This window comes from Camelus ferus, chromosome 12 (assembly GCF_009834535.1).
Source record: "Camelus ferus isolate YT-003-E chromosome 12, BCGSAC_Cfer_1.0, whole genome shotgun sequence".
Lineage (NCBI taxonomy): Eukaryota > Metazoa > Chordata > Mammalia > Artiodactyla > Camelidae > Camelus > Camelus ferus.
In genome coordinates, this window is record NC_045707.1 from 31,091,215 (window position 1) to 31,113,331 (window position 22,117).

Consider the following 22,117-nt stretch of genomic DNA (forward strand, 5'->3'; position numbering starts at 1 on the left):
AAAAATTAAGACCACCTTTACTGGTGCTATGGGTGGAGTATTATTTTAAAGTTCTCAACTTTTATTTCTTCAGTAGTTTTCTGTAAGAACATGGTTGGCTTAAAAAATATACTTGGGTCTCTTCCTCCAAAACTAATTTTGGGCAGCATAATAGAAATGTCTGGACATTTCCAAATAATAATAAACTACAGTTTAATCTTTGATAGGAAAAGGAAAAGCGAAACAGAGAACCTCTGGACTTAAGGGGTGACAAGTGGTGGGCGGGGAGATAAGAAAGGAAACCAAGAATGGAACACAGGAAGGAAATCTGGCAGCGGGAAGCCTCAATCGTCGTCAGCTGTAACTGATTTTCTAGGCAGGTGGCTCCAAGTATATTGTTACTGTTACAACGTAGGGCAGGTTCTCAGTCACCAAAACGGTTTCTCCCTGAGTTAATCTTGTGATGTGGCAACTCAGTGCTTGGCGCGTTAAAGGAGGGTGAATACTCAACACTGCTCCCAGCACCCCAACTCCTGCTTTGCGATGCTCCGCAGCCGGTTCTCTGTCTCCCCCTGGCGGCGAGCGCCCGGGGACCCGCAGGCGCTCGGGTGAGGCAGGAGGGAAGGTGCTGGTAATAAAGCTGGCGCAGAGGAGAGTGGCGAGTTACCTCCCATGGCTTGCGCAGCTTCTGCATCCTGATACATGTCTAGCTGCCCCAGAATCCGGTTTCCCAAACGTGGCGCTCACTCCGGCTCCGTTCTGCCTTTGTCCGTCCAGGTTCATTCAGGTTTTTGCCCGGTGGGAGTCGAAGTGAGGAAGCTGCGTTATTCGGTTGTAACTTCCAGATTTTAAAGCGTACTTTCCATGCAATTGGAAACGAGGGGGCGCAGAAGAGCCCGGACGATAGGATTGTCACCACGAGACCCCCATGTTCCGAAGAACTGCGGGAAGAGGGAAACCAGATGGCTCCCTTAAATACCAAATAATATTTTCCCTTCACTCTAAGCCCACCCTGCTCTCGCCTTTACTTTACCACTGCTTACAAAAGATTGGAGATCGTCTTCAAGTCCGTCCCCAACCCTTAAGTGGCCGAGGGTGGACAGTCCAGAAGCGACGACCCGGCTCGTCTGCCTGAGGGCATAGTGGGAGGGAGCTCCGTGGACTCTGAGGGTGAGGTGAGGATCGGCGCGGGATGGGAAGGGCTGGACTTACGAGGCGGGACTTAGGAAAAGGTGTGGGTGTGTAGAGGCGGAGAGAAAACACAAACCTCTTGTAAAGCCGGCCAGGGCTTGCTCTCCTAGACGGCTGGGGTCTGGGTCTGATGCTGCCCGCCCCGCCAGCCTGCCCGCTGGCTCCGCGGAGCCTGACGCCCAGAGCCAGGAAAGGATCACGGAGTGTCCCCAGCTGGGGCCGCTGTCTTCAAGGAGGGGGCAGGGAAGCCGGGAGCCCCACGCACCACTTCCCCAGCAGCTTCAGCTTCAGCGCGCCTGGCTCGCCGTTCCCTCGCTGCTCTGCGGGGAGGGCCGCCTCTCCTCTCCCTCCCCCTTCCCGTTGGCTGCCTCCGCCTCCTTCGTCTGCCTCCACCCTCAAACCCTAACCCCGTCTTTCGGGGGCTGGGCTCGGAGCCCTCAGTCTGCCGGAGCTCTGGATTTGGGCGCCTAACAAGTCCAGGACGCCTACCCCCAGGATGGACAGCCGCTACACCAGCACTGCGGGCCTCGGGGATTTAAACCAGCTGAGTGCGGCCATCCCAGCCACCCGGGTGGAGGTGTCCGTGTCCTGCAGGTGAGGACGCAGCCCTTCCCCTCCCTCTTCCTGCCTCCCCATCTCCTCGGTTGGTGGCGCTTGGCAAGACGCTCGCTCGGGGGTACCCCTAGGCTTTGCGCGGGTGAGAAGTTGCACGATGAGTGGGAAACAGCCCAACTGTGTCTCGAGTCACCCCCAGGTCGAATAACAGAGCGGAGAGCGGGAACTGGAAGCGAGTGGTGGGTGGGCTACGGGACTGAGACTATTTTTTTCTGGGGAATACTGTAAAAGTTGGCTGGGCTGTGTGACTCAGCGGCGGGAACCCCGGCCGCCGCCCACTTTACAAGCCCTTTTTCACGTCCCAAACCCGAGCTGTATGGTTGGGTGATGACGGGAATCGAAGGGGACAGCGTTGCCAAAAGCGCTCGTGATCGCTGCGCGCAGTGGCCCAGGACTCGCTCTGCTAGGCGTGTGCAAACCTGCGGTCTGCACCTCTGGCTCCAAACAGGGCAGCTTCCTCCCCACCCACTTCCTGGAGCTGTCCGGCTTGCTTCCCCCACCCCCTCCTCCGGGCTTTTTGCCTTTGGCCTGGTAGGTGGAGTTTACGGCTGCAGCTTTACCTAAAATCTGGGAAGTCAGGAATTTCCGCCTGCAAGTGGATACACTGAGCGCCTATAACAACCGACACTCTCTGCTCAGGGACTATGCATTTCAAACTCCTTTGCCTGCCGTTCTTTGGGTCAGTTACCCTTTAAATCGGCATAATTGCTATCGCACAAGATTTTTGAGAAGATGGGTGGACAAAATTGAAAAGGGCAACAGAAGAGAGAGTGAACTCGCGAATTTTAATATTAACTCGAGCCCATCCCGTTGTTTGCATACTTTGATCTTTCTCAGTGGAAATTTCTTACCTCTCCACATTTCACTTGTTTTTAATGGTCTTAGATACTCCGCTTCCTTTTCTTAGCAAAACTTGCCTTGAAGGAATCTAATAAACGTGGGTAGTCTTCGATGTAAATAAGCCCGAAGCTTAAAATGCTATCAACCCGAGGGTATTTAATTTTTCATTGTCACAAGACAAAGCCTAAAAGCCGAGGGAATGTTTTTTTTTGTTTGGTGGAAATTCAAGGATTTCACCCCCCTCCCCGCCCCGCAAAGAGGTCTTAGGGGATAGACTTTAACTCTGAAACTATATCCCATGATTGCTTCCTCTTAAGGTTGACCGCAGACTGTAAGATCATTCATGCTGATAGTGATAGCTAACATTAAGCTAACATTATTTTGGTTGCTGCTTTGCGTGTTGCCTGAGATTTCTTTCTGTCAATTGAACAAGTGAAGTTGTATGGAAAATTCCTTTTAGACATTCATTTCTAGGCCTTTTCCTTTTCTCTGAAGTTGGCTTTGGATGCTAGAGGGATATATATATATTCAGATAATGCATAGCTCGAAGCCCTACATTCACAGCATTTTCTAGAGTTCTTATCCTCTGCTAAACATCCTGCAAGTCTGAATGGCATGTGGCCTGTAGGTGGAATAAATATAAATGTAAATTAAATCTCAGTTTCTCATAAGCTGTTTAGGGATGATGGGGAAATTATACCTTAACTGGTCTTTCTGCCAGTAGGGTCCACATTTAACCACTCTTTTTTTCCCTCCTTGATTCTCTTTGCTGTGGGCCTGCTGAGAGTCCTGAAGTCAGTTGGCTTTGAGCCGGTTAGTTGGTTTCAGCTTGCTACCTCAGAACCTGGAGATCCGCTTTTTCTAGCCTTGTTAAATACCATTGATTTGGTATCTTGTTTTTAACGTTCAATTTTTCAAATTAAAAAAAAATTCTGAAAGAGAACCCAAGTACTTACAGTACTATATTGTTGATAATTGAATCTTGTAATGATAGATGTTGGTGCTTTTGGGCTTTGGCGTAAGAGACCTGGTTATAGATTCTGACTTTGTGACTTACTTATATTGTTACCTTGGAGCAAATCTTTACTTAATCTAAGTTTTCCGATATCTAAAATGAAGATAATTATGATATTTATCTTATATAGGGTGTTATCAGAGTTGAATAAGATCTGAAAAGTGCTAACACAATGTATGACACAAATGGTGTTAGAAGTGTTACCTATTATGATATTGGAAATGTATTTATTGATTAAATGTATTATGTATGATTCAGCTGTGGAATTCTGTAAATAGTCCTTCTCTTCTGAACTTCAGTAAATTGGTAATTGGTTAAAGAAGCCAGGGATAGAGGCAGCCTCGGAATACCTGTTCCCTTTTTCCTCCTTCTCTGGTTGTATAAAGAGCATATTTTCTAGGTTGTTTGTGGAGATTTCACTGAGCAACAAGGCACGGTTGTAGGCTCCTTGGTCTTACTATGGGCAAGCTGAGCAAGGAATTGCCTTGCTTTTGTGTGTGTGTGTGGGGGGGTAGTTAGGTTTATTTATTTATTTTTAGAGGAGGTACTGGAAATTGAACCCAGGACCTTGTGTATGCTAAGCCTGTGCTCTACCACTTGAGCTACACCCTCCTCCCTACCTTGCTTCTTTATTTGGAAGACCCCTGATAATTTGCTGATAATCTCCTTTCCTTGTGCCCCATCGAAGACTTTTTAAAAGCCTTATGACATTTTCATCTTCATTTTGAGGGAGGTGAGAAAATCAGCAATTAAAGCTTGATGCTAAATGTAATTCATGGAAATTGTTCAGCTTATTCAAAGAAGGAAGTGTTTGAGCGTCTTTTATATGTTTAGCACCATGCTGTACTCCATGAGAAATGCAAGAGTTGTCTGAAGATGTAAAATCTGGTTAGGAGATAAATATAATATATAACATGTGATAATGTAGGACTTAATCCAAAGATGAGTTTCATGCATAAGAAGGGAAGAGATCAGTGTGAAACAGAATACTTGGAATATACTACAAAGAGGAGATGGAGCTTGAGGGGAGACAAGACAGATTACGATAGTTTGTATTAGAGAAAGGCCAGTATACATGGAGTTTTTGTAGGGCTACAAACTTGGTGTGTTAGAGTGACAAGTACACTTTTCTGGCTATATTTACGTAGAGACAGGCTCCTACTCTTTGATTTACTTTCTACTCATTATTTAGCTCTTGTGATGTTCTTATTATATTAATTAACAGATTTTGAAGTTATTGGGTTACCTAATTAAAACGTCTTCCATTGAAATGATACAGCTTAGAAGAAAAATGCATTTATAGCATTCCCATTTTATGTTGAAAACAGATTAATATAGAATGAGGTAAAACCAATGGGAAAAATAATATACAGTAATCATCCATTTTCCCCGGTTGGTTGCATTGTTTCTCACACACTGTTTTGAGGGTTTTTGTCATTTTCTCTGATTGAGAAATCAGCTTATCAAGTATAAAAGCAGGGAGAGCATTCTATATTCCTAGACTTTGTAGGTTAGCTATCACAGATGAGTCTTTTCAAAGCAATAATCTTATAATGGTTTTACAACTAATTTTAAAATCTAACCTAAATGTCCATCGACAGATGACTGGACAAAGAAGTTGTGGTATATTTATACAGGGGAATATTACTCGGCCATTTGCAGCAACATGGATGGCACTGGGGAATGTCATTCTTAGTGAAGTAAGCCAGAAAGAGAAAGACAAATACTATATGATATCACTCATATGTGGAATCTAAAAAATCTAAAAAAAAGACATATATAAAATAGATAAATAAGTTTATACTGTATAGCACAGGGAACTATATTCAGTATCTTGTAATAGCTTATGGTGAAAAAGAATATGAAAATGAATATATGTGTATTCATGTATGACTGAAGCATTGTGCTGTACACCAGAAACTGACACAACATTTCTACCTCAATAAAAAAAAAAAACTATTGTGAAAGGAAGAATATGAAGTAGAGAAGTATTGAGTGCCTACTTTGTGCTAGGAATTCTTTTTTTTTTTTTTTTGTATTGTAAACCATTTATTAATTACTTTAGTATTATCACTGCTTCCCACATTAGAGAGAATTATTAGAAATCAGTACATTTATACAACACTTTATAGCGTCTAAACTACTTCCAGGTAGTATCTAATTTTTTTTTAATTGAAGTATAGTCAGTTACAGTGTGTAAGTCTCTGGTGTCCAGCACAACGTCCCAGTCATAGACTGTTGGTGGGAATGTAGTTTGGTGCAGCCATTATGGAAAACAGTATTGAGATGCCTCCAAAAACTAAAAATAGACTTACCTTATGATCCAACAATCCCACTCTTGTGCTGGGAATTCTAAAACACACTTCCTGGCCTGGCCATAACTCTCTGGCTTAATTCCCTACCGCTCCCTCACCTGAACTCTGTGACTGAACGTAGCAACACGTATATGCTTACTAGATGCCAACATTGGTGCCAGATAAATGCAGCTACAGAACGCTAATGAGAGGGGCAGCCCCAGAGCAGGTGCTGCAGTCCTCTTAGGCCAGACTCCCTTTGCCTGTGTGGCTGTGCACATGCTGCTCTCTCTGCCCTTTATGTCCCTTCCTCCTTCCCCTGCCCTTGATTAACCTGTGCTCCTTCTTCAAGCTCAAATCAAACATCATCTTCTCTCAAGTTGGATTTTGCTGTATTCTCAAAGCAGCTGGTAGAAACTAGTATCATAGTTATAATTCTTGTTCTATGTATTCTCCTTAAGGACAAGTTTTGTCCCTGTCATGTCCAGGCCTTTGAGCTTGGCATGGAATATGTAATCAATAAATGCTGGTTGCTGTCATTCTCTGAATGAATCATTGGGCACTGGGAGAGGGGTTTGCCCATTAAAATACAGATTCCTAGGCCCCACACCAGATCTATTGAATGAGAGTCTCTGAGACAGAGGCCCAGGAACCTGCACTTTGAACAAGTTTACCATGTGCTGTTTATATACACTAAAATTAAAAAAAAAAGTATGGGTGGAATGAACAAATCTATAAATAAATCCATTCTGAACCCATCATCATGGGTAGTAGACATAAGTTTCTCTCAGCTTTGGACAGTGCCTTTAGTAACCCTTTCTCAACTTGTACCATCCCCCCCTCCAGCATGCTGGCTCTGCTGACACCGGCTGGCTTCTGACACACCTCATACTACACAAGGCTTATGAATTGTCTTGGAAATTTTGTGCCAGGTTTTATTCATTTATTTATTTATTTTACCATTTACCTATACACTAAATTTTTTTTAAATTTTAATTTAAAAAAATTTTTATTATGTTTTTATTGAGGTATAGTCAGTTTACAATGTTGTGTCAATTTCTGGTGTACAGAAAAAATTTTAATCTACTAATTTGACGAGTAAATGCCTCAGTAAGGTGTTATGAAGATACTTTTCAGTGGCACGCTGGAGCTGGCTTACATGGGATTGGGGTGGGAATTTGTGTGCCAGTGGTTAAATAAAGTGATTATTAAAAACTAAGTGATAGACACTAAGGTGACTGATTTCTCAAATATGTGTAAGCACATTTGACTGCCCTTTATAATTGGATTACTGCATTCTATTCATTCTTTGTAGTTGGCTTTATGCCTTTGATAACTATGTAAGTTTAAAAAACTAAAGCTCTAATCTATTCTTAGAAACAATAATCAGTACATATATGTAAATGAAAAAATGTGCAGTATACTGTATATATGTATTTACATGCAATATAATGTGTATGTGCAAAAAAAGTCTTTTTCATATATGTATCTGGCACATAGAAGTCACCTGGCAAATGTTAATTTCCTTCCTTACTTTGTATTATATGTTCAGCTCCTGGTAAAGGAAACGTAGTTGTGTCTCATTTTACACTATAGACATGACCCTTAAACATATAAGTTGAAATTTTATGAACTGAGTATCTCAACTGGGTTATTAGGATCTGATTTAATGGTATTTGTTAACAAGTTATAACCTTATCATTTCTACATTGTGTAAATCTGACTTGTTTTAAGTAAGAAAAAAATAAGTTATATAAACTGAAAATCAAATAAATTATATTCAAAATGAAGTTAAGACATACTCAAAAGTTATTACTTCCTAATTATTTTAGGAACTGCATTTTACTATTATTTGGACTCTTTACTATCATCTGTACTTTATTTTTTTAATCTGTGTGGTGATAAAATATTGTGCAGTCATGTGCTCATCTCATCTCATCTCAGTACCTGTTCAGTGACATCACATTGGTAGCTTGAAATTGGCCTTGGTCAGAATATTTATACCACAGGAAGCGGCAAACACTGCAGATCAGGGTTTGATTTATTGTTTTGTTGTTGTCCACATTTAAGACAACTACAGAATTTACAATAAAAGTATTATATATTTATCATTTAGAAATTGTGTGCTCAGCACCACAAGTTTTCTATCAGTAAGATTTATAGTAAATTACGTACACATGACACACACATGCCTTCAACGTTTTAGGGGAAAACCGTTGTTAAACATACCTGCCCATTACTGTTTACAGGCCTTTTGTGAAAGATGAAGCATATGCAGAGGAATATTATTGCTGCTGTTAGATTGTCACTATTAGAAATGGCTGTATCTCTGATTTTACTTATTGTAATAAGTGGGGTTATGTAATCTTATAATCCATGACAGGTTTTAGCAGCCTGAAGTGTACTGTGAATGAAACAATAAGATGATTAAAACTTTGTGCACTTTTTACTTTCTTCTCTTTTCCACGTGGTCCTCTCCACATCTTTTTTTTCCTCTTACGTTGAAGACTTTTTTGTTTGTTTCTTCATCCATTAGTGGCATATACTTGGCAAGTTTACATGTTACAGTTCCAGCTCTTTTATTGATGAATTGACCACTGGGGAAAGCAGATTCAGATTCCAGTAGACAGACTCTGATTGGCTTAGTGGGGAGTGGCCCGGTTTGAAACAGATACCTAGGCTGTTCTGAATCTGTCTGTGGTGAAAGAGAATCAAAAGTGTTGAAGCAGTTGGCGGCTCCCCCCTAGTCCACATGGGTTTATTTCTTTGACACACTATCCTTCTTTAGTTGGTCGAAATGTTTGATGTTAGTCTGTAATTAGGTTTTCAAGTGATGCTGATAAACTACAAAGTTACTTTAAGCCAGGGAAATTAGAATGCCTGTTTAGAGGCCTGCTAATGTGGCCTATGACAAGTCAACCCAGGGGCAAGTTATGGCACAGACCTATCGGCCTGTATATACTTCTGGCTCTCCAGTTCCTGAGGTCCTGTGGTTCAAAACTGTCATCACCATACAGTGCTTTTCTGGATTTGTCTTAACCCCAGCGTTTCAGAGAAATGTGTTGCAGGGGCATTTTGGGACAATGATTTTGAAGTCTCAGCATGGAAGTTGCCCAGGTATATCTTAGCAGAGAAAAGCTTTACTTATGTTACTGGTTCTATCAATGGTTTTGTCTGTCCTGCGTATTTTATTTTATTTTATTTTATTTAGCATTTGGGGCGTTCAGAACAGCCCCGGGATGTGGAGAATGTGTGTCTGGAAGCAATTCACAAAGCAGGGCCCCATGGGAGAAGGTGCTAACAGCTGTGATCTTTTAGGTGTGATGTTTGTGGTGTAACAGTCAGAAGCCTGTATTCCTTATTTGAGTTTGCTCAAGGCAGAGAAGGAAAACAATTTCTCTCAAAGGAGTTCTATTCAGTTGTTAGCCTGTTTTATAATAGTAACACTTGCTTTTTAGAGCCAGTTTTGTTTAGCCTTGAAGAGCGTGGGTGTGGAACTAGACCAGCTTTACCACTCACTAGTTGTGAAACCTTGGAAAGTCACTTAATCTCTTTGTTCCTCAATTTCCTCATTTGTAGAGTGGGGATAATAATAACCCCTACCTCTATGTTTGTTTTGAAGGTTACATAAGGCAGTGCACTATGAGTTAAAACACTGCTTGTTGTATTAATTATGCACTCAGTAATTACAAATGGATATAAACACAAAATAGAAATCACCCACTATTTCATCAAACTATAAGCATCTGGTTCGTTTCTCTTTGTTGAGAAACAGAGATAGTGAATAATATTCTCTGAACTGAGAAGGAACTTCGAGATGGAAGGCAACTCCATAAAGTGCAACTAATGAAGTTTATTGTGAGTAACGTACATATAGGCAGGAAGGATCGGACAGACGGAGGGTCCAGAGGGATTTGCACATTGCTGAAAGGGGTGCAGGAGGACTTAAAGGGGCCAATATTAAAAACAGAATCTGACTACCCAGCAGGTCCACACGGGCTGGAGCTGGGGTCACTCCCCAGCCCCCACCTTCGGGGACGTCTCATTACTATTAACCATCTGCTTCAGCAAAAGGCACTCTTACAGCTTTTCTATCAGGTGAGGGCAAGGGTGACAGTAACAGGGAACTCAGATGGCCTGGACTTTCCTTTGTGAGTTAGGCTGAGACTCAGTCACTTGGAAAGGTCTCCCAGCCTAAGATGGAGCTAGCGAAATGGAGCCAGAGCGGTTATGGACGTCAGCCAGGCAATGTCCCAGCAAAGGAGCACATTAGTGGAGGGAGGTGGCACTAATCCTCGAAGGAGAAGGCCAAGGGTGGTAAGTCTTTTAAAGGTACCAACAAAGGCAAATCTTCATCCAGAAACTACACCGTAGCAGCTTGGTCTCCATGTGCCAGGATGGAGCTTTGGCACTTTTGGGCCCTTTACATCAGAACTGAATAGGGAGATACATGTGCAGGCTTCAGCAGGGGCCCTTAACAGAAACTCTGCTTCAGTCCTCCGTCTAATTTCTATGGGGGAGATCACCTTGACTGTGGCTCGACCTTCACTTAGAAAGGTTGAAGAAGTAGTGTGCCAGGGCCTAGCCCTCCCCTCTACGGTGTAAGAATGCCAAGCCACCTGGGAGGGGGACATACCATTTAGACCTCTAGTTTAAGACAGCCCGCCCAGTGGGAGGTTCTGTGGCACTGCTGGGACAAGACCAACATCCCACTGGATGGGTTTCAGTCCTCCTTCTAAGACCTGTACCTTTCAGGCCCTAGTTGGCAGAGCGGGCCCAGTTGGTCTCTTATTAGCAGATGTGTGGCCTTGTTACCGAGTCCAAACTCATTCTGCTTGCCACACGGCAGGCCAATAAATCAGAAGATGAGGTGTCGGGCAAGGAATAGCAACTTTATTCAGAAAGCTGGCAGACCGAGAGGGTGGCAGACTAATGTCTTGGAGAACCATCTCACCCAAGTCAGAATTCAGGCTCCTTTTATACTAAAAAGGGGAAGGGGTGTGGTTGGTGGTTGCAAACTTCTTGGTGTAGGATTTCTTTGTTCTTGGAATCCTTTGTTCTTGCAGCTGCCCACCTGGGTCAGGTCATGGTGCCTCTGTAAAACCTCCCACAAAACAAACGTTATTTTCTATTCTGCAGCTTATCTTTATAGGAGTGTGAAAGTGTTAACATCCTTAAAGGCCAGAGCCTTGAGAATAGGCTCTCTTGTCTATTTCAGGCTAAAGGCAACATTCTTTTACAAAAGGTGCAGAACTAGCAAGACTAAGCCTAGAAAACAGGCACAGGGTTAAAGCCAAAGGAACAGATCCAATATGGGGTCAGATTTGTTCTTTTCTGTTATAGCCTGCTGTGCCTACAGAGTTTAATAGCTGGACGGCCCCTAATAGTCATAGAGAATATCCCCTTAAAGACGGGTCTGGAGAAAGCTTCTTCAATGTCTCTTTCAGTACCCTGTTTATTCTTTCTACTAACCCTGCAGTTGTTGGGTTATACAGCAGATGAAGGTCCATAAAATCTCATGGGCTCCAGCCCATTCTTGTAGGTCATGTCTGGTGGAATGGGTCCCTGGGTTGCCATCTGTGGGAATGGGGATCCAGTACATACTTTCCAACTTGATCAAACTCCTAATAGTGGCTGCTTGATTTGCACTTTTCCTGGGAAAGGCTTGTATCAGTCAGATCTCTCTGTCCACACAGGTCAGCGCACACTTGTGTCCTGCTGATAAGGGCAGGGGGCTGATAAAGTCCCCTTGCTATCTGGCCACTGGGCTAGTGGCTCATCCGATGTGACCGGGAGTATGTCTCAGGGGTCGTTGCCACAGGTTTCACTGGGGGCAGTCTCTTATCAACTGCCTGCCAGTCACTGTGTTTAATGGGGAGGTACGACATCTTGGCTGTCTCCCAGGTAGTTTTGGGGCCAGTGTCCTGATTTTCAGTGAAGCCACTCTGCCACATGTAGGGAGTCTGTACCCCTTCCAGGACAGCTTCTTCCTTGGCTAGGGCATCTGCTTTGTGGTTCCCCAGCAGCGTAGCTGGAGAACATACAGAGATGCTCCATACCTCGATGGCAGCATGGGGTTGTGTGTGCGCATCCCCAACGTCCCTCCGCAGCTCAGCTCCCCACAGTGGCTGTCCCAAGATACTCCAGCTTTCCTGATGCAGCTGTGGCATCCACATGGTCGGTCCTTTCCATGGTCAGCCCAGCTGTCTGTGGCTGTGGAGAGGGGCATAGATTCCCGAGTGAACACAATCTATTCCACCTTGAGTTCAGCCCATTGACTGCTGCGCTTCGTGCCTTCTTCAAACCAAATGACATTAGAATCCAGGCGAACCAAGCACACCAAGTCAGGGCATTGCCTTGACTCTGTGATTGGTGAACCATGTCTCGGGGAAGGGGGTGGGGTCCTGCTTCCCTCTTTGACTTGGCTGAGAAGGGGAGTGACAGGTGGTGTCTGAGGGGCCATGTCTGGATCCACATAAGACACTGGCCCAAGGAAAGCATGTCATTCCTCGGATGGGAGGCTTGAATTGCACACATTACCTTGTTGCAGCTGTGCGTGCCACTTTGCAGGGTGCTTATCACTTGGGCACAGGCGCTTTGAGGAGTGTGTCTTTTATCTGTCCACTTACTGGGAGGGAAGTTCGAACAGACACTTGTAAGTCCATGGTGAGGCTTTCTGTTCGCTGCTGGGCCAGCTAGACTACAAGGAGCTGTTCTTAACAGGATAATACCATACTTGGGGTCCCTTCCACAACTGAGACCAAAATCCTAGGGGAATGCATTTCCCTCCCTGCCTTTGCCACAAGCCCCCAGCCAAAAGCTTCCAGGTACGAGCTAACATCCAATTCACAGGCAGCTTCTGGTTTAAGTATCCCCAGGGCCTCAACCTGTCTTGCTACAATTTGGGGCTTCTTGGAGGCTTCCTGATGGGGGCTGTCCCAATCACATTTCTGTCCCTTTTTATCCAGAGAGTATAGGGGCCATGTTATTTGTGCCAAATGAGGTATGAAAGGGTGACAGCAGCTTAGTAACCCCAGAAAGGATTGTGATTCCTTGATCAAATCTGGAGTGGGCAAGGTTTGGATTTTTTCAGTAACCACGGCTGGCATAACTTTTGTCTTACCCGCCCAGATAACTCCCAGGAACGTCACTGACTGCTTAGGACCCTGGATCTTGTCAGTGTTCCCCCCCCCCCCACCCTCAGTCATGTAAGTGTGTTTGTAAAGAGGCAGCAGCTTGGGAGAGCAGGGACAGGTCATCACAGGTTAACACAATGTCAGCCATCAGTCTAATGAATAATTGCAACTCAGGGTGGGACTTTTGCCAGATTTCTAGGTCCTGAGTGACCAAACTATGACAAACGGCGAGACTGTCAATAACCCTGAGACCAGATCTGAAAGGCCCATTGCCTCCCATCCCAGGTGAAGGCAAACTGATCTTGAGAATAACACCCAAAGGAATGCTTAAAAAAAAAAAAAAAAAGGGCATGAAACAAGTGGAGCACAGAGTGGAAAGGTTTCAGTGCAGAGGAGAGATATTCCAAAATAGTAGCAATATTGGGGGCCCTCCACATGGATGGGAGGAACCACCTTATTCAGTTCTCTTTAGTCAACAGTCCTGTGAGGCTCTTTACGGGCAGGTCTAGCGACTCTCACCTTGTCCAGTTCTTTAACGGTAGCAGTGATTTTTTCACAGCCTCCAGGCAGCCTGTGCTGTTTGAAATTAACCTGGCAGGATAAATGGACAGGAGTTCACGTTACATGGCCCACCTACAAGGGGTTTCATCACAACTTCCCAGTAGTGGTGGTCAAATCTAGGTCTCGTGAAACATAAACCCCTGGTATATACTCTGGTATGGGGTAAATATATGAGGAACAGGTGGGGGCACACAGCCAGTTTAAAAGTATAAGCTGGTTTGTCTCACTCGAATAGTTCGGCCCCCATACCTGTACATAGCCCATGTTTGTCCCTCAGATTTAGAGGGGTTGTCAAGCAGAAAGGGACACTCAGCTCTGGTACCTACCAGTGCTAAGACTGTTTATTTATGTGGGATCTATGAATTGTCAGTTCCACAAGGGGCCTCTGGGCACCTCCCACGTTACTCAGCAGAGGGCAATATTGGCCCAACCCCTAGTTGTTCTGTGGAAGGGGGGGGATCCACCCCTGGGATTCTACTTCTAGCAGTGGGACCCTGGGACATATTGTCACAGGATTACGGTCAGTGGACAGAGTGGACTGTTTGGCTTTCGTTAGCCCTTTCCACAAAGATAACAGCCCTGAGTTAGGCTGTTTAACAATGTCTTCCTTTGGGGTTCCTGCCAATGCTAAATGCTGCCAAAGCTGTTTGCATGACAGCTGGATAGGTCCTGTCCCTGATTTTTCTCCACCCTGTGTTTGATTTTCCTTTGTCTCTCTCTCTCTCTGTTTTTGTCTACCTATTTTCTCAGTGGCAGACCCTGTTTCACTGAGATCTGCTGTGATGGCAGCTACCAGAGCTATTGCGTTACTGACCACAGGTGCCAGGACAGATACTAAGGTGACACACTGTAAGATGCAGTCCTTCATAACCGGGGTAGGTAGTCCTTCATCTGGCCCCTAAAGATCTCTGCATGTATAGCATATCTCATTCCCAATTCTCTAATGAGGTCTTGCGATTCTTCACGGAGCAGCAGTGTACTGGAGGAGATGGGCATCTCCCATTAGGTCAGCTTCACCTGAGCCCTAATCCAAGTAACCAGTCCAGCCACCCGTCCTCTGTTTTCTCCCGGTGTATGCCAGCGGCATGTGACCTTTGGCTCAGGGCTGGCTGTGCTCTCACTGAGGCTATTTGGACATCTCTAGGCCATCTTCCAAAATTTATTTCAAAGAGTTAACTGTTCAGATGAGCATTCTTATTTCCAAACACTTGAGTGCATCTATGATTCTTTTTTCCTGGGAATAGTTTTATAGAGCTGAATTTATTGATAAGCTATCTTCTCAAGGGGATTTTCACAGCTTGTTTTGGTTATTCCCCCCCAATTCCTCTTTAAATAAACAGAATCAAGTTCTCAACTTCTGGCTGCACCTTTCTAAATACTTCCATTCCCACGAGAAAGATGCATTTAAAGATTAATGAGAATTCGGGGCAGTAGAGTATAGCAGCAAGAAAATGAAATTAGGAGTCAGACAGATGTCTTTAAATCCCCCCTTTTTACCCCTTTTTGCAATGTTATTTTGGGTAACTTATTTCAACTTTCGGAATCTCATTTTCTAATCAGTAAATGACTTAAAAAACAAATGTATAGGATTATTGGGGGAGTAAATGAAGTCAAGTCTATAGAGTGCCCAGCACCATGCTGGTCATAAGAAAAGCACTCAGTAAGTGTTGGTCATCACAGTTTCTCATCAGTATATTGCCGTGTGGGCAAACAAGCAGTGTAGTGGAAAGGACCTCTGTACTTTAATTACAGGCAATTTGGGAAGTCACAGAAATGTGAATTGGAAAGTGACGGTCACAAAGCGGCATGGTAAAGACCATACATTATAGTCCAGGTGCAGCACCTAAGTACCTAAAAATACCTATAGGAGAGAGGAAGTAAACAATGGTCAGAAGGGTGTAGATTGGGAAATGCACACTCAGTTTCTACAGATTTTTCGCCCCACAGCCCCCCACCTCAAAATGCACAATCAGACATGTGGACCTAATAGATTTGTCAGATAGGAGGGGGCGTTTAACAACCAAGTTTTAGAATGGAAGCGCATTCTTGCATCTGACTAATAAAATCAATGAGCTGACATTTATTTAGATAGCTCTTTTGCGTCAGACGTGTGATAAAACAGACATCCAAGGAGATGACAACACAGGCTAAAGGTGGGTAAGCATTCATTGCCAATAATAAAATGAGATGTATTTAAAAGCTGCCTTGCCCCAAAGGCCATTGTTCACTGCCTGACATATAATGCCGTGATAGTTTCAAGCTAGCGACAACTATTAATGCCTCTTCAGCCAGGGACATTGGCTATCAGGCATTCTTTTTCAAATCATGATGCCTTTCATTGAGTGTTTTCTGTAAAGAGTAATACTCCAAATATTCTGAGGGAATTATCAGAAAATTTCCTGAAACTCTGAAGGAACAAAATATCATTGAATAGTCCCTGGGAAATACTTCTATTTACTAGACAGCAAAGCTATTCAGGTATAAGCTGTATTAATGAGGCCAAGAAACATGAAAGCTTTGGACATTTGCTATATATTATATTTATATTAATATCAAAATCTAAATCTGTGTGAGACAACGTGTAAAGCACTTAACATGTGCTAATTTACTCAGTCCTCACAATAATTACATAAAACAGGGAATGTTATGTCTTGTTTTACGTGGGAGGAGGTTGAATTTTAGAGAGAGGTTAAGTAATTTGGCCTAAGTTGCACATCTGGTGGGGGAGGCTGAGATCCTGCTCCAGGTATGTTTAATTCTTAAGTGTATGTCTGACCACTAGCCATATTCTGTTACTCTTTTGTAAGTTATTTTAGACTCTAAGGGTGGAGCTCTTTCCTATCGGTATCTACGAGTTGGTGACTGAAGAGAAATTACAAAGCTAGGAGATACATACTATTAGAATAGGTGACTGTCAATGCTATCACAAAGGGCAATATGGACTCTTTTTTAAATCACCAATTGGTGAGACTGTGGGCAGAACAATTCAGATGAGTGGCATGAACTTTGACAATTGGATGTTTATTTGCCAAGTAATGATTCTTACTTTTTTTTTTTCCACTGCTGAGATACCTAATTAAGCTATGGGAAGTAAGTCATGAGAGGACTGTTTAACCTAGAAATCAACGGGCAGGGTGAGACGAAAACTAAATGCTGGAGAAAGGTGATGGACTGGACAAATGAAAAAAATAGAGGAAAATTAATTGAATTGACTATGTGACATTTATATTTACCACTGGAGTTGAGAATATACCTCAGGCCCTATCATTTCAATCCACTGCTTTCTTAATAATGTGGAAGTCACTTTTTAACTTGCTAGTTTTTCAATAATAAATTCCAGGGTTTCCTTTCACAATAAGTATGTTCTTCAGAATTTCACGTAAATATAATGATTACTTAAACATTGAAAATGTTACCACAATATTGTGACTGAGTTATGTCATGAGTTTATAAAGTCAGTATTTTTTACTTTGCTAATTAGCTGTTCTCTGTGTGTGTGCATATATATATGTGTGTGTGTATGTATGTATATATAATAAATGTATACTATGTATAAGTAACAAGTAATGTATTCGTTTATTAAGAATGACCTTGAATGTTAGAGAGTGTAACGAACCAGATGTGATTCTGATTGCCATAACTGGTTGAAACCAACATATTTCTCAGCCTTAGTTAGCATAGTCTTGGAAGAATAGTGGAATAGTTTAGAATCATTTTGAGAAATGTGTTTCCTACTGCCTGCACAGCCTTATTATTGCCTCTTCTCAATGTGTATAACTCTGTGGGCATTCTTACAAACTTTTTTTTTTAAATCTAAACTGTAAAGGGAATATCATATTATTTGTGGTTTTCTAGGTAATTGAAAGCTCAATCATTCTTCTTTAATGTCTTCAGTAGGTTTTCATGTTTCCCAGCTATAAAGCAAATAATTTAAGAGAGAGAGAGAGCTAATAGAGAAAAAGTGAGTAAAACTGAGCAATACCTGAGGACTGTATCAGAATAATAACTTTATTTTCTAAGCTCATCTCAGTTACCTACTGTTTTGGACATAGCTTATTTTTCTCATTTATCTTGATATCTCAACTTTCAAATGAATTCTGGCAGCAGAAATATTAAGAAAGGTGACTGCAATTGATTTTTATGCCAGTGGTTTCATCCAAAGCCATTTTGTAGGCATTGGGAAAAGGAGGATTAATCAATAGTAAGTATTAGTGAATGCTTCTCTCAATTGGTAATTTAAGTTAGCGGATTTAAAAATATACTTGGAGTGAAGTTTGAAATATACAAGCTAAAAGATGATTGATTTCAACTCAAGATTTGTCTTATATAATTTAAGTTAAATGGTTTCAGTTTCTTTGTTTCGCTGAAGTCATATTGTCATTTGAATGTCATTCATATGACTTGTTTCCTCATGGAATATATCGGCAAGTGTAGTGGAAACCCCGAGCTTTCATTCTGCTTCTGACACTGGCTCTGTGACCTTTGACAATCCCATCACTACTGTGGATATTAGTTCCTATGGAAGGTTGAATCCTTGGTCCAGGCCGATCTGGGATGTCACTTGGAGCCTGATAACTCTATGACACTAGAAGCAGGACCTTGAAATAAAATGTAAACATGCTCTGATTTAAGGGAATCTTGTGGTCATCAATGCCCATTTGAAAACCTAGGCTCTAATTTTAGTGTTTGAGTTTTTAGAGGAATATTAAGGTAGACTTAGAATGATGCCACCGGCTTCCTACTTCAGAGTCCTCATTTAACTTAATATTCTCCCGAAGGGATTTCAAATTCTGCTGTTGCTGTTCCCGTTTTTCCTCTCAACAGGGGTCTCCATAGCTAGCTTTCCTCATCCTGAAAATGAACGTGTTTGATATTAACAGATGTCTCTACATTTCTTGCAATTTACTTTTGTAATACGTTACCCCCCCCCCCCCATTTATATTTCTATGGCAAATATAGGGCTTAGAGTGCAGAGGGCAAATGGGTTAAATCTTGTGTTAACTGATGAGTTGTTGCTAAGTGCTGCCTGCGGGAAGTAGTACCTGGAAGTATATTTAGGGAACATCTGAGCTTTGTGAGTAAGGGTGCAATAGTTGACGTTTGAAATAAAGTAAACCAGTACTGTGTGGTTTGTAAACTGTTACTTTTTTATTGTAACCCTTGACTTAACTGACTGATCAGTCACTGAGACTTGTCTGTTCAGCTCTCCAGAGTATTTGTCCCTTCCCTTTCCATTCCTGCGGCCACCCTTCTTGTTCAGGAAGTTGTCACTTTCCCCTAGACTATTCAGGTATTTTCTGAATTATTCTCTGTGACTCAAGAATTCATATTTTTGGTCTATTCTTCTCATGTTGTGTAGTTAGCTTCCTAAACAAGGGTTGAATTGTGTGATTTTTTTTTTCCATTTTGCAGAAACTTTCAGTGTTTCCCTTTTGCTTACAAAATGGAATTGAAGCCCCTTAACGTGGTGTTCAGGATCTTTCCTGATCCTGGGTACATGACCCCTTCCAGTCATGTCTCAGACGTGGACTGTCGCCAGTGTGGAGTACTTGCTAATCTCCAAATCTCCTGTGTGTGCTCTCACTTCCCACCATTGGTGGTACTACCCTTCAGGCTGAAACACATCAATTTCTGTGCCTAACTTTAGTTGTCAAGATATGACTGACAGCAACTCATGTTTTACTAAATTCCCACAAATGGAATTAATTGTTCCTTCCTTTGAGTTCCCACACCACATTTCTTTTTTTTTCTTTAAATTTTATCTTTATTTATTTTGGGGTGGGGTGGTAAATTAGGTTTATTTATTCACTTTTAGAGGAGGTACTGGGGATTGAACCCAGGACACTATGCATGTTAAGCATGTGCTCTACTTGAGCTATACCCTCCCCCCACACCACATTTCTTATACTTTTATTTCATTCTGACTTATAATTGTTTAGGTTATTGCTTGTCTGTCTCCCCTACCAACTTTAAGAGTGCGTATTTCTTTTATCGTTGATTTTCACGAAACCTGTGTGCTTTACATATAGCAGGTTTTCAATAAATGTTTGTTGCCTGATGGACAGATTGGAAGAGTGAGTTTGGATACCCAGGATTTTTGTATGTCTACACTCTTAAAAATACTCATTTATATATACACGAGAGCATTCAAATGACTCATTTTACCAGTACAATTTAGTAAAAATGTAATTAATCTTAGTTTATATGAAACATCCTATAAAGTTTTAAAGAAATGAAAAACAAATAATTTCAAATGAACTTACTTTGTCTCTAAGCAGAGCAAAGCTAGCTTTAGAAGGAGACAGTAATTTCTAAATAAGGATTTGCTTATTTAAATTGGGATAAGAACATGCAGTAAAGAGAAAAGTAGTAGAATTCATATGTATGATATTCTATATAACACATCTAAGTAGGAAAGTAAATGAGCATGTCTTTGACCAAGGAAGATTTTGTCCAGAGGAAAAATGTTTCTAATAAATGACTTGGTGAACTGATAAAATGCAACAAGCTGTGGTGATTTCATTTGGGTATACTGCAGGGTAAGAACAGCTGTTTGGTGGCCTGGCCTCTTCAAGACTCAATAGATTTCCGTCAATTTTAATTTTCTGCCACAAAGTGGCAAAACAATCTTTTGAAAAGTCTAAAATCAGCTAAAAAAAGTATTGAGAATGGGGAGACGGAAGAGGAAACAACATTTTCTATGGGAAAAGGAAACAAACAAACAAAAAAACTCCAAGAACTTGTTTTCATGTGCACAAGTCAAAAAATGAGCATGTTTACTTAAGTCAAGTCGCTATCCATCAGTCACATCATTTCTTACACTTAATCTGGTTATAAACTTTTGTTGGATTTCCCAAGTGCTTCTAAGCATAGCTGAAGTATCCAAGTGCTCAGTTGATTATATTTAACCTAAAATGTTAGATCCTGCCTGATTACATCAAATCTTTCCAGAGACACTGACCTCAATAGTGGCTCTGACTATAAATTAGAAAAAAACTCCAAATTATAAAGGCACTTTGTTTCAATGAGAGCAATAAGTGGATGAAATAGTTTAACACATGGTGCTGATGCTGGTGATAATGATGATTGATGAACATTTCGGCACACATATAAAATGCTGTGGTTTAAAAAAATTGAATTATTATGTGGTTGGATCAGTTTCTTTTTACAGTCATGGTTTAAACTCACTATTCGAATAGAGGGCTATAATCATTAGAATTACTTCAGAGATTTTTAAAATTACATATGGCCACTCCTGAGAATTCCAGTTTCTTACCCTACAGGGGAATAAGCCCTCCCCACCATTTTCTCTTTGTCCCCACTGCCCTGGGCAATTACTGCCAGGTAAGCCTCAAGCCCTGACATCCTACCTCTTCTGCGTCTGCATTGTCTCTTTCACACAGCTGACCCCCCTACTTCGGACCCTGCAGAAGCCATAGCACAACTTCCTTGACTCCTCCAACCTCACATCTTGCATTGGCCAACTCCTCCCTGCCATGAATGCTGTACACTGGGGCTGCTAGAAGCCTGTTCAACGTGAGCAAATACCATCATACTGTTCTCTCCTGCATCAAACCCGTTCACTGCTGGTGTAGTAAGTCCATCTAGATCTTCCAAACACTGACTTCGTTTCCCAGCCAAACTTCTTCCTCTCATGGCCTACCACCCTCTTGCTCCCCACTGGCCTCTCTAAAATCTCCCCTAAACTCGAAACCATTTCAGATCACTTGCATTTCCTAAGACAGCCGTGATGCTCACACCTTGGTTCTTTTGGGAGTAGTTCTGCCTCACTTTGCTAATTTCATTTTATAGACTCAACTGATAATTAACCATCGCTCTCACTGTGGAGACTTTTCCTGATCCTTCAGACAGATCTGACTGTCCCTCCTGTTCTGTGATCAATAATGAATGTATTATATACACTTCACATTTCACTGCACATGTTTGTTTACAAATCTGTCCCCTTAATGAAATAGAAATAACAAGAGCCAGGAGCCCATGTGTTCATATCGCAGTCTCCAACAAAAAAAAAAAAAAAATTCTTTTTCTGTCACTTAGGAACTTAGTCCTTGTTGAATAAACATTTGAAAGAGTATCAGATAATGATTAAATTATAAATTTCTATTGGACAGGAGCTGTGTCTTAGTCACCTTTTGCTTTGTATCTAGTACAATGTTTTGTATACAGAAAGTGCTGGATAATTAGTTATCTGATGTAAAGTAGGAAGGAAAGTAGAGAATCCCAGATGAATGGGGACCATGGACTAGAAGGTATAAATGCAGGAAAGAGTGTATCATTTGATTAAAAAACAAATCAATTGTATGAAGCCTGGACGAAGGTGGCATGGCTGAATAATCACCTGTGCCTAGTCCACTTAGCTTAATTTTTAGGAATGGTAGAACCACATGTAGCATGGGTTCGTAGTTGCTAGTGAGCTTTTCTTTTCTTTTGTCTTTTTTTAGACCTACATAACTCTTTTTGAGTGG

General features: G+C 42.0%; 1 protein-coding gene across 3 annotated transcripts in view; it reads left to right on the forward strand.

Annotated features, from left to right (window-relative positions):
• Positions 1-1,282: 1,282 nt before the first annotated feature.
• CPNE8 (copine 8) overlaps positions 1,283-22,117 on the forward strand; it is a 185,781-nt gene continuing 164,946 nt past the window's right edge. The window contains exon 1 of one of the 3 annotated variants that reach the window (XM_032493309.1): positions 1,283-1,764. In XM_032493309.1, coding sequence (XP_032349200.1) covers positions 1,667-1,764 — 98 coding nt within the window. In that variant the 5' untranslated portion in view covers positions 1,283-1,666. The remainder of the gene's footprint in view (positions 1,765-22,117) is intronic. The other 2 variants (XM_032493310.1, XM_006184230.3) reach the window with 2 other exon arrangements.